The sequence below is a fragment of the Lathyrus oleraceus genome, chromosome 7, assembly GCF_024323335.1.
Source record: "Lathyrus oleraceus cultivar Zhongwan6 chromosome 7, CAAS_Psat_ZW6_1.0, whole genome shotgun sequence".
NCBI lineage: Eukaryota > Viridiplantae > Streptophyta > Magnoliopsida > Fabales > Fabaceae > Lathyrus > Lathyrus oleraceus.
In genome coordinates, this window is record NC_066585.1 from 367249469 (window position 1) to 367262336 (window position 12868).

Consider the following 12868-nt stretch of genomic DNA (forward strand, 5'->3'; position numbering starts at 1 on the left):
AAATAAAAAACAAATCATATGCACAAGCATTGCATGCATCATATGCATAAACAGGTTTTGTTTACGGTCCCTTGCCCTGTGGTCTAACTCTGTGTCCTTCATTTATTTTGAAGACAAGCTGACTCACCGATACTACACTAGAGCCAACATTTCAAGACTGATGGATCACTTAGAGCACGAGTCCCGGTCTGGCATAGGTTTTTCTTCTGGTACTTTCAACAAGCAAGGGTTATTCAAGAGTGGAGGTTTCCTCCACACTGGTCTAGATGAGGAGGTTGATGCCGTCTTAGAAGAAGATACAAAGGATTCTGGCAACTTCATCATCCCTGGTGGGGTCTGCAACAATTGGGTCGCTGTGGATATTCCAACAGTTGTTCATAAGTCAACGTAATTATCACTTTGTTTAAAAACCCTTCTCCCATGCCAAAAGGAGGAGTGATGACATTGTTGGCGCATAAATACAATGATTTTTTCATTCAATAAATTCATGTTAAATGTTAGTTTTTCCATTTATTTTCCCTTTTCGCTTTTCGCATGAAATTGGTGATCACATAAAACCCTACAAAAAAAATAGAATAAAATCGATCCTTTCATATGCATAATGATTTGCCTTGTTTGAATTCTAAAGCTTTTCATATCCAAAATCATTATGCAGGTTGATTTCTAGACCCATTGAACATAATGATCCAACACCATCTCCCAATTTTGAATTCCCTGTATTTGAGGCGGAAGAAGATGATGTTGAAGAGATTCCTGATGAGATTACCCGGCTACTTGAGCATGAAGAGAAGATCATTCAGCCGCATCTTGAGAATCTGGAAACAGTCAACTTGGGGTCTGAAGATTATGTGCGAGAGGTAAAGATTGGGGCACTTCTGGAAGAATCTGTTAAGAAGGGGTTGATTAAGTTGCTACGAGAATATGTTGACGTCTTTTCCTGGTCATATGAAGACATGCCTGGTCTAGATACTGATATTGTGCAACGTTTCCTACCTTTAAAGCCCGAGTGCGTGCCTGTGAAGCAGAAACTCAGAAGAACTCATCCTGCTATGGCAGTGAAGATCAAAGAGGAAGTTCATAAGCAAATTGATGCGGGGTTTCTGGTGACTTCTACATATCCTCAATGGGTGGCCAATATTGTGCACGTGCCTAAGAAAGATGGAAAAGTTCGGATGTGTGTGGACTATAGAGACTTGAATAAAGCTAGTCCGAAAGATGATTTCCCTCTACCACATATTGATATGTTGGTAGATAATACAGCTAAATTCAAGGTCTTCTCGTTTATGGATGGATTTTCCGGATATAATCAGATTAAAATGGCACCCGAGGATATGGAGAAGACAACATTCATCACACCTTGGGGAACATTCTGTTATCGAGTGATTCCCTTCTGTTTGAAGAACGCCGGAGCCACGTATCAACGAGCTATGACCACCTTGTTTCATGATATGATGCACAAGGAGATCGAGGTATATGTTGATGATATGATCGCCAAGTCAAGATCGAAGGTTGTACTCCCAGTAGAGGTGGAGATCATATCAATGAGAGTCTTGATGGAGGCCAAGTTGACTGATGCTGAATGGGTTCAGAGTCGTTATGACCAGCTGAATTTGATTGAAGAGAAGAGATTGACTGCCATGTGCCACGGTCAGTTATATCAGCAAAGGATGAAGAAAGCTTTTGATAAGAAGGTCAAGCCTCGTGTGTTCCGAGAAGGTGACCTTGTGCTCAAGAAAGTCTTGTCTTTCGCGCCCGATTCCAGGGGCAAGTGGACTCCAAACTATGAGGGTCCGTATGTTGTTAAGAGAGCCTTTTCAGGCGGTGCTTTGATACTTACAACTATGGATGGGGAGGATTTCACTCGTCCTGTGAATTCAGATGCAGTCAAGAAATACTTCACCTAAAAATAAAAATAAACTGAATAGCTTGCTAAGTTGAAAACCCGAAAGGGCGGCTTAGGCAAAAATGAGCGTCTCGGTGGATTGAAAACCCGAAAGGGCGATCCAGGCAAAAGTTAGAGACACAAAAAATATATAATAATGATATATGTATCCCGCTAGATTGAGTACCTCATCCTGGGGCAATCTAGGCAAAAATTAGGGATTTGGCAAGTAACTGCATCCTGACAAGACCTTGTTCTACAACTGTCGTCCGTCAGAGATTCTTGCTCATTATCAACCAAAACTTCAAATACATCGGATTCATAATTGGTGGAGAAATGGTCATTATGTTCAATGTAGCCCTTTTCCAATATATATCACCAATTTCAAATTTGTAAAGATCTATGGAGTCTTGCCATTCGCAGACTACCATTCTATCAAATAAATTTGAGCCTTTTTATCCAATTATTGGCACTCTTATCTGTTTCTATTCAACAAATGTTTTGCATGTTTTGATTAAGAAAATATCATTGTTTTAAACGATCAAATTTTTTATAACTTGTTTTTAAACAAAGTGAACATTCACAATGACGAAAGGATACTTAGGAGATCCTCAATGCTCTCCCAAGGGTGGTACGATCCCTAACAGGGTAAGATTTTTGTCCATATTCCTGGCATGACTGTATCTCCTCCCTCCGGAACCCCTTGTGGTTTATCCTACCAAGTGGATTGCTTGTTGAGACTCACCTCTCTTTCCTTCAGCAGAGTAGCAATCTTTCTTTCTCAGCAGCTTAGATCTCTTTGGGCAAGAGCGGTATTTGGTAGTTGATCCCGATAAACCCTTTATCTCCTCGGATAGATTCCCCAGTAGAGTTGTTGGTATGGTGGACCTTGTCTGTGATAACTCTCGTCCCCAGCTGGAATGATTGATGATTCATCCCGTGTAGAGTTCTTTGCTTCCTGGTATCTCTGATCCCCAGCAGATTGGATACTCCCCGGTGAACTTGGCTTTCTCTCTTGAGATGTAGTACCGGGTGGTTGATTCCTGGACCTGGTTGTGTTAGATATGTCTGTTTGTCAGCATACATTCAGATATTCACCTCCCTCGAAGACATCAAAGACGAAATCCATTATCTTCTACCTTACAGAGACAATTGAAATATTATGAAGCTCGAGTATCGTTAACCGTCGATTGGCAACAGAGAGAAGATTGAGCTCAACAAATTTGAGCACAAGACGCAAGCGAATGTAAGGTCTATGTGGGAAATGTTTTTCCGTATCGAAACAAAAGTTTCACTTGAGTTAGAAGCGATGATTTCAAGACCGGTCGAAGATATTCTGAAGATGTGGAAGCGTTCACCTGGATATTGAAGTGTAATGTTGCATTTTATGTTGAACTTGTCTATGTAATCCTAATTTTATTTTATGAATCTTAATTTCAATTTGGAAAAATTCCTTGTTTTTGGATCTGGTACTGATGTGTTTGGCTTACGAAAATGTAACTACGAGAAATTTTCGGAGATGCATCTCTAAAATAAAATAAACCAAACAATACGGTGTCACTCTGAATGGTCTTACTTAACTGTGTGTTGGGATGCGTCCGGAGATGCATCTCCGAAAATAGGGAGCATTTGTGAAAATCCGCGTGATGCGATTATGCGTTAAGAAATGATCCATATTTAAATGTTTTTGAGTGGGTTTTGATCAATGTTTTAAAATTAGACTAAATCGTTCGGTTCAATTGGTTAAACCGAAATCGGTGGTGAATTTGGTTAGATTAGCTTTGTAAAATTGTAGGAGAGTCAAAATCAAAATAAAATTAAAAAAATAAAATTAAATCTCTCAAATCAAAGGACTACAACCAATTTTGGAAAACCGCTCCGTTAAAAAAATGTTTTTCATTGACTAATTTTAATATTTTTTATATAAAAAAGTTGAAAAATTAATATTATAGCAAAAGAATTGAATTTTTCTCTTTAAAAAAACTTAAATTAGCCAATTTTAATATTTCTCCTTCATTAAAAAGAAATCTATTTTTAATGAAATCTACTTATTTTTTAAGATATATTTCTTAATTATACCACCGTGTTAGAATTCTTTCAACCACAATCAATAATTATTATGTCGTCATTTTCAAACATAATCATATTGTCTAACTTAATATTAATCATCATCGTTCAATTCTGACTTTTCAATCATCATTCAACTCGTATTCGTTCACCGGAATTTTATATTTATTTATTTTTCAATATAAAACTTAACTTCATTTTATTGATTTATTTATTAAACAACTCAATCGATTAAATCAATTAAATCTTAAATTGGAAATTATGTCTTCGACTTCAGTCTGATTTTTAAACATTGATCTAAAATTTTACAACTGACTTTCAAATGTTCTTTTTAATCTTGTTATAACACTCAAATTCAAAAGTAACAAACTTTTAGACTCACAAGATAGTCAAAATAACAAAGAGTGGAATTGTGGAAAATACACATACATGAATAGTACTTTAATAATACAATCCACTCACATGGCCTTAACATGATTGGTGGCCAAGAACAAACTCTCTTAATGCTCAAATTGGTCCATATCCTTATCATATCAATTTTGGGGAGTAAACCAATCTTACCCCTTCTTGGTTTCTAACTTCAAAAAGAAATTAAAAAATAAAATCATTTTTCAATTATTTTCTTTTTTTCTACAAATATGATATAGTTACATAAAAACAGCTAGCTACTTTTGGATTTATATATCACACTTTCAACTTCTCACCTTCATATATACCTTCATTTCCCTTGTGAATCTCCACAGAAAAACACAATGAGTAAAGCAATGAAAACTTCTCTTCTTCTATCCTTTCTCATTATTCTCTCACACTTTGTGGTTGAAATCCATGGAAAAAACAAACAAGTTGAAGCTCTTGACAATCTTCACAAAGCAAAATACATAGAAAATTCAGAAATTGATAAGAGTGAATTTGAAGTACAAGAGATTGTGTATGACATTGATGCCATTGCTGATTCTCAAAAGGGTGTCAAAGAGAATGATAGAATCAAAAAGCTTCCTGGTCAACCCTTTGTGAAATTCTCTCAATTTGGAGGGTATGTTACATTGGATAAATTGAGTGGTAGTGCGTTTTACTATTACTTTGTTGAAGCTCATCAATCTAAAGAAACACTTCCACTTCTTCTTTGGCTCAATGGAGGTAAAAAAAATATCACAAATTATATTATTATATTTGTTAGATTTAATTTAAATTGTATTTATTTAAATGCAAATTGTTGGTTGTTGAAGTATATCATAAAATTAAGGTGGAAACTCTTTATTTAATTTGAAATACTTTATGTGTGACTATGACCACTGGCATGCACATGTAAAATGTCTCTCTGTCTTTTTTGTATCACAGTTTAGGTGAAACATCATTTACATCTGAATCAATATGTTACATTAAAAAAATCCTAAAGAACATGGCCAACAAAACTTGTTGAATTAAATACATCTAAAAGAGACTTCTCATTTTCCTTCACTGTCATCTTTCTTTGTCAACACATTATTGAGTTTTCAAATTTAAAAAGTATTCACAGAAATAAAAATAATAAAGTAAAGTTACAATTAAATATGTTTATATTAATTAGATTATTATTTAACTTTGAATTTAGGTCCTGGATGTTCATCTCTAGCTTATGGAGCAATGCAAGAATTGGGACCTTTTAGAGTAAACAGTGATGGCAAAACACTTCACCAAAATAGATACTCATGGAATTATGGTAAATATTTCTAAATATGGAATTATAATTAACTCTCTTTTTATTTATTTATTATTATATATATAGTAACAAAAATAGACAGTTTAATTAAATATGTAACTAATTAATGAGTGGATTTGGATTTTGAAGCTGCAAATGTTTTGTTCTTGGAGTCTCCAGTTGGAGTAGGATTTTCTTACTCAAACAAATCAACAGAATATAGTAGCAATGGAGACAAGAAAACAGCTATAGATAACTATTTATTTTTGGTAAATTGGTTGGAAAGATTTCCAGAATATAAAAATAGAGATTTTTATATTTCTGGAGAAAGCTATGCTGGACATTATGTTCCTCAACTTGCACATACCATCCTCTATCATAATAAAAAGGCAAATAAAACAATCATTAACCTCAAAGGAATCTTGGTATGTTACTTTCTCCTTCTTAATTATGGCTCATGATTGGCTTATTAACTTCTTTTGGAATGGGGTGTGAGAGAGGTATAAGAAAGAAAAAAGTGGCACAAAGAAAGCGAGAGATGGGATTAATGATTCATCATCCAATAAAAAGAAGAAAAAAAATTTAAACAAATTGGACAAAGGAGTAGTTATGATGATAAGTGGTCCCTTTGGGCTCTTCCTTGTTTTAGATAAGGGACATTCTATTTTGTTATGGAAAATCTATTTGGACTCTAGAAAGGTTTTAGTCCTTTGTGGACCATAACTATTCCATTATTTTTTTGGTCCACCTAAGGCACTATACAGTGCAGTCCCTCTAAGGCATCAGTTGCAAGCTACAGGGACGCAGGTTCGAACTTGCGACATACTATTTGTTCACCTGTGAATTCCAGTCTCTAGGCTAGTGAATAAAAAAAAAGTCACTATGCATTGCATTATTATCATCATCATAATGAAAATGATAGCATTTGTTGATAATATGTCTTTTCAGTGTGTTATTTAGATAATTTTAAGTTTTATTATGTGAATTTTTGTGTAATGTTGTGCAGATAGGGAATGCAGTGATCCATGATACTACAGACTCAACAGGAATGTATGATTTTCTTGCTACTCATGCTATCATCTCAGACAAAGCAGCTTATGATGTCAACAAAGTTTGCGATTTCTCGTCATCAGATAATCTCACTGCTGAATGCAATTCAGTTGCTGATGAAGTTAATGAAGATATTGCATTCATTGATTTGTATAACATTTATGCTCCACTATGCAAGAATGAGAATCTCACTTCCAAGCCCAAAAAGAACACTGTAAGTATTATTTATGTTTTTAATCCTTATAAATAGAATTAATAGTATGGCTTAATGTATTTTTTTTGTAGATTGTGACTGATCCATGCAGTGAGAATTATGTGTATGCTTATCTTAATAGACAAGATGTTCAAGAGGCTATTCATGCTAATGTCACAAAACTCAAATATGAATGGAGTCCATGCAGTGGTGTCATTAGAAAATGGGTTGATAGCTCTCCAACAGTTCTTCCTCTTTTACATGAATTCCTCAATAATGGCCTTAGAGTTTGGATTTTCAGGTTAAATATTCATTCTCACTTTTTTTTGTCGGATACAAAAATCGACATTGTCAAATTAATATTGGTTACTTTTTGTCTATACAGCGGTGACACGGATGGAAGGGTTCCTGTTACTTCGACTAAGTATTCGATTAAGAAGATGAACCTTCCTGTTAAAACTGTTTGGCACCCTTGGTTCGCCTATGGAGAAGTTGGTGGCTATACTGAAGTATACAAGGGAGACCTAACATTTGTTACAGTGAGAGAAGCAGGACATCAAGTGCCAAGTTATCAACCAGCAAGAGCTCTTACTTTGATTAAACATTTCTTGGATGGCACTCCTCTTCCTTCTCCAAAAATAAAAGCATAGTCTAATCAAAGCAAATTCAATTGTAATTGGATTTCTTAGATCCTAATTATGATCTTTCATTGATCAGACTTGTATAAATAATCATAATTCTTAATGAAATATCAAATTTGCATTATTCACATGGACTTTTTAATGTTTAAAACATGTTAATTATGCCTGGTTTACTTTTAAAAATCAGTTAAGCAGACCCTTGACTGATTACTTATTCAACTTGTTTCAAATTATTGAAATAAATTAAAGAATGTAAATTCAGTTTTGTACATTTGATAAGGTATACTAAAAAAGAAACTGTTGACATAGGCAAAAATTTATAATTGCCCAAAAATTAGTTTATGTACAACTGATTAATTTTTTCAAATTTCAAAACAATCTTCTTCGTCATCTTCACTATCTATCTCCAATGAGAATTTGGTGGCTGATTTCATTAACTCTGTTAGTCCAGTTACATCTTCTAAGTAGGTAGGATGATTAATTGCTTCAAGTATGAACTCCATTCCACGGTTTCGATATTCTGATATAACCTGAATGTTGCAGTTTTATAAAGGGGATTAGGAAAATGATAATCATAGGTTTAACAAATTTAAGTATCTTTGTTGTGACCCTGGAAACTTACTGTATGACAACAGGCTGTGCAGCTGGAGGAGGAGTAACCTATAAGGCTCATTTGAGAAAACTGAGAAAGGGAACCACGAATCTGATGAGGTAAAATGCCAAGAGGGTTCTCAGCACCTCCGGAGACACTGTTGTTAATATCGGCTTCTGCATATATCCTGAAAATGTGTAGTCAGTATCTGAATTTCATGCAGGATACATAAAGCAGGTCAGAGAATCTTTTCAAGATTGTTCCACATAAAATCAATTTGGAAGAATTACCCTCGAGGGTGATGCAAAATCCCTACTAAAAGTTCAACAGCAAGGGCAGAAGCAATAGGAGCTAGCCCCGGTCGGGTCACAGTACATTGCTGGTCCAGAGTGCGGTTGGACGTTGACTGCAGAAAGTAAGTATGAATTAGTTAGTGAGGTATGTTATATCTCTTCAAATATCACACCACAATGCTGCATGTAAATTACATCAGTTGGTGCAACAACATCGTTGCAGAAATAGCATCCCAGTCTATGTTTTCCATTTGCATCATTTACAGACAAATCGGCAGATGAAGAACTAGCTGTTTCAGCACTCGAATCACAGGCGCTACTGAAAGGACCCGCTCCGTGACGCATAACCAAGAAACTTTCAAACCCCAGTGCTGCAGTCATGGTAATCTATAAATATACATGTTAGTCAAGAAGATGCAATCAAAACTATGAAAGGAATAACAGTCGTAATATACGCTTTAGTTTAAAATATGAATCATGTGTTAATCAGTGATATAAATTTAAATGGCAACATATATAAAATTTTAAAGTATAAACTGGCCAACCTTGATAGCATTGGCACAGAGAAGTGTTGGGAGCCAACGACTTTCCCTCGTATCTGTCAATAAAAACACTGCATCATGAGCATCAATCAAATCGCGCAAACGTCTGCAATCGTCAAGTACATTCTCCTGTTCCTGGCTATTTACAGGGTGTCCAGGCATTGGTATAGCCATAACAATGCCTTCCGCTTCCTGAAAAAGAATAAGAAAAACATTCAGTTATGTGGAAAATTTTATTATAGGCTTTAGCTTCAAGTGAAATCTCAGGGATTGATGGTCTACCACTGCAGGAAATATCCGTTTGAGACTTTCAACTGCTGCTGTAGCTTTAAACTCTCCGCCATTAAGACAGTTATCCAAAGTATAAAGAGACTGCCTCAATGGATTAGACATAGCCACCCTGCCATTGTCAACTAGAGTAATTTTTCGGACACCCCATGCCTGCAGCGAAAAATATAAGTTATCAAGAATTGAAATACTGAAACAACAAAAACAGGGTTTTCTCAATACTAATACTCACCATAAGCATGCGCGCAACCTGGCATCCAAGTGTGCCTGCTCCAAGGAGAAGACACTTGAGGGAAGACAAAGCACTCAAGTCCAAAGATGGCAAAGCACGCCACCTCATAAGCTTTAAATTCAAATCTGCAGCAGATACAGCCAACCTATAAAAACACATTCAAAAAATTAGATATGCTGAAAAAATAAGTTGCATACTAAATAAAACTTACACCGGAGAAAATAATGAAGACAATGAACCTGGTTGGATCCATGGATTGTGCAAGACTAATACACCTAGGTACTTTTCTTCCCTTATTAAGTTCCCATCCAACTGCATTAGGCACAGCATCTTTCCACCCTATATAGTTACTCTTTTCACATTAGAAACCCAACAAAATAAAAATAAAGAGATATCTATCAACAAAATAACTGTCACATAATTAACGCAGCTCTACCTTGTGGAACTGTTAATAATGCTTCACCAACAAGGGACAAGCTCATATCAGCAAAACCCCGGTTCTCTCTGTAGCAGAAAAACTGAACAGACTTGAGATTCCACCTTGCAGAAATAAGTGCTAAGAGGTTGCGCAGGGGCCATCCAGGATTATTTGGGAGATGACACGGGTCATAAAACCCAAATAGAATCTGTCAATAGAATCCAGTAAAATTTCACGAAGATATCTATAGTTTCATGTCCAGTGAGTTCTATGTCTGATTATGAAAAAGCAACTTCACACAAATTGCAATTAACTATTATAACAAGAGTTTGAAAAAAGGACCTTGTGAGCATCGCTCTGACAAGCTTCCCATTCCTTCAGAAGCCTAACAGTAGCAAATGAGTTTGGATCTATAGTTACTAAAAAGAATGGGACATCTGCCACATATTCCCGACTATTAGGCAAAACATGCCAAATTAAGAGGAAGCAACATAAGCGATACATGAGATTACTTCCACATGTTTGAGGAAATCAAGAGGTTTATACCTGCTGTTGATTTCGAGCCACGCCACTCGTTGCAGGCTGCAGAAAGGGACTCTGCCTGTCGTCATTTATTTAAGAAGAAAGCCATGTCAACATCCATGAAAAAAATGATCATACCAACAAAAACTGAGTGCTTAAAATAATGTAACTAAGAGCACCTCTTCCTTGCTCAACCACTGAGAAGCTGGACTTAAATTAACCACAGTTGCAGGAGGATCAATCATCAGAGCAGGGAAAGCAAACCAGTAATGAAAGCTCCACTTTTTCAGGTCTGCAAATGAAATAAGAAGAAATCTTGAAAGTAGTGAACAGTCCTCCACAGCTCTTCCAGTTTGAATGTCATCCCATATCTAATTTAACAACAAACCGTAAACTTATGTGAGGTTAACTTTTTCAGTCGTAATGTGATCGTATTCAACTACCTCATCTTGTAATAATGTCTACAAGAACTAAACCATTTACCTTTCTGGCCTCTTCCTTTAACAGATTTTGTTTATCAAGTGCATGGAAACTCTCCACGGTATTAGTGTTGTAAAGTATCCCTGAAACCGAACACCTGTTCCTGTTTCCATGGCATGGTTCTGGTATTAATGATGCTTCACTTGATTCAGAAGGTAAAGACTCAGCTAAAAGAGTTAGATAATTTGATACTCGAGGGTGTGAGCAAGGTGCGTGGAAACCTGTAATCAAATCACAGCACTATGAAAAATGATAAACGTCATCAAGGTGATGCTTTGAAGCTTATTTTGGTATACCTTACAATAGTCACATCATAAGGGATTATAAACATAATTAATCCTATAAAAATAATTAAAACAGAACTTATTTAGTACTTATAGAATTTTCATTTTTTAAAGGGATAAAAAATATAATTTGAGATAATAATAGGATTAAAAACATATTTAATCCTATAAAAATAATTAATGATATCCTATAAGATGTCCTCATAATACAGCTTAAGCTATGTTTGGATATTATAAAATGAACAGAGCGGAATGGAAATGAGTGGAGTGGAATGAAGCGGAATGAAATGATTGGAGTGAAATAAAGCGAAATGGAGCAGAGCGGAATGAAGATTCCATTCTATTGTTTGGAAACTTTAGGACGAAACAAGACGAATTCTGCATTCCGCCCAAATCAAAGGGGAAGAAATATGTTGGTAAGTGATGAAATGGAATGGAATCTCTATCACTCCATTCCGATCCACTCTATTCAATTTTAAATGATCCAAACAATGGAATAGCACTTCATTCCATCCTATTCCGTCAATCCAGACAAAGCCTAAAATTTAATACATAAAGAAATAGCTTATACTTAAACACTCATTGGACAAAACACTTAAAACATGTTTCAATTGACTTATTTGAGGTTGTCTACTGGCATTAGCATTTGTGAGACTATTTGGGAGGGCTTATGAAAATAGTTTATAACATACGTAAGTATAAGTTGTTTTTAGTTTATTTCCATAAACTCTCTAAGATAACTCGGGAAAACATGTTATAGCTTATATGAAAACAATTTGAATTTATTTTGTCTTTTGTTAAAGAAATATCGGGTATATATAAAAGCAGTTATATGATTATCACATATGTTATAAGCGCTTAATTAAATTGTTAATCCAAACATAACCTTAGTCCTAAAAGGTTTAAATTCTTTCCTAAACTGATTGAGAAGAATTTAAAGAATAAGTATGAAAAGTATATATTTTACATAATTGGTGACTGAAACTTACTAAAAGAATGAAAAAGAAAAAAAGGGAAAAGGGAAAAACCAAAGATGGGTATTGGAGAATCATCAATGCCAAGTTTGTTGAGCTTCAAAGATGATAATCTATGCCAGAATCCTTCATCGACGGAGCTCTGCATCGGCGCAAATTGAAGCAGAGGTTTCTTCGTATTGGGTTCCACCATGGCTGTATCTTTTCCAGCGGTGGATCTAATGTTGCGTTCAAATTCAATAAGGTTCGAACGGATTTGGATTTTCAGTAAAAAAATGATCTTTCGATCGTTTTTGTTCAGTCAATGACGTTTGTTTTGGTGTTAGTCGTCAAGGGAACTTCTGCTTATTGGGCCATATGGGCTTAAAAATTCAGTTCTAACAATTTTACTTTGTGCACCGCACACTTTCTAATTTTATAAAAAAAAAATTAATTTAATGAACTACTATATCAGATTTTTCAAAAAATATAATAAGCAGCTACTTTACATACAAGATTTGTCAAAATTTCTGATACTGTTAACTTTATATTTTTTAAATAACTAAAAAAGATAAACTACTTAATTTTTCAAAATATCTAGTGCACTTCACATCACATATCCATTTTTTAAAAAATTAATATCAAACTAGATTTATCAAAAAAAAAACTGTTAGACGACAGTGTTAACTTTATATTGTTTTTATTTAACTTTCAAATATGTATCATCTTTTTCAAAAAAAAAAAATTGATATA

At 34.9% G+C, this 12868-nt stretch overlaps 2 protein-coding genes across 2 annotated transcripts; one reads left to right on the forward strand and one right to left on the reverse strand.

Annotated features, from left to right (window-relative positions):
• The first annotated feature begins 4481 nt into the window (after positions 1–4481).
• Positions 4482–7635, forward strand: LOC127107581 (serine carboxypeptidase-like 40). The gene is made up of 6 exons (XM_051044873.1): positions 4482–5086; positions 5541–5648; positions 5778–6052; positions 6634–6891; positions 6963–7171; positions 7256–7635. Exons 1-6 carry the CDS (start codon positions 4702–4704, stop codon positions 7518–7520), a joined length of 1500 nt encoding a protein of 499 aa, XP_050900830.1. The 5' UTR covers positions 4482–4701; the 3' UTR covers positions 7521–7635.
• A 96-nt stretch (positions 7636–7731) lies between these two features.
• On the reverse strand, positions 7732–12439 carry LOC127107580 (ubiquitin-like modifier-activating enzyme atg7). Its single transcript, XM_051044871.1, has 14 exons — positions 12191–12439; positions 10882–11099; positions 10578–10769; positions 10423–10477; positions 10219–10313; positions 9895–10084; positions 9698–9797; positions 9459–9603; positions 9221–9379; positions 8942–9130; positions 8592–8783; positions 8394–8509; positions 8134–8290; positions 7732–8041 (listed from the first exon to the last, which is right to left on the reverse strand). The coding sequence occupies exons 1-14, from the start codon at positions 12327–12329 to the stop codon at positions 7874–7876; spliced, it is 2115 nt and encodes a 704-aa protein (XP_050900828.1). The 5' UTR covers positions 12330–12439; the 3' UTR covers positions 7732–7873.
• Between the last annotated feature and the right edge of the window lie 429 nt (positions 12440–12868).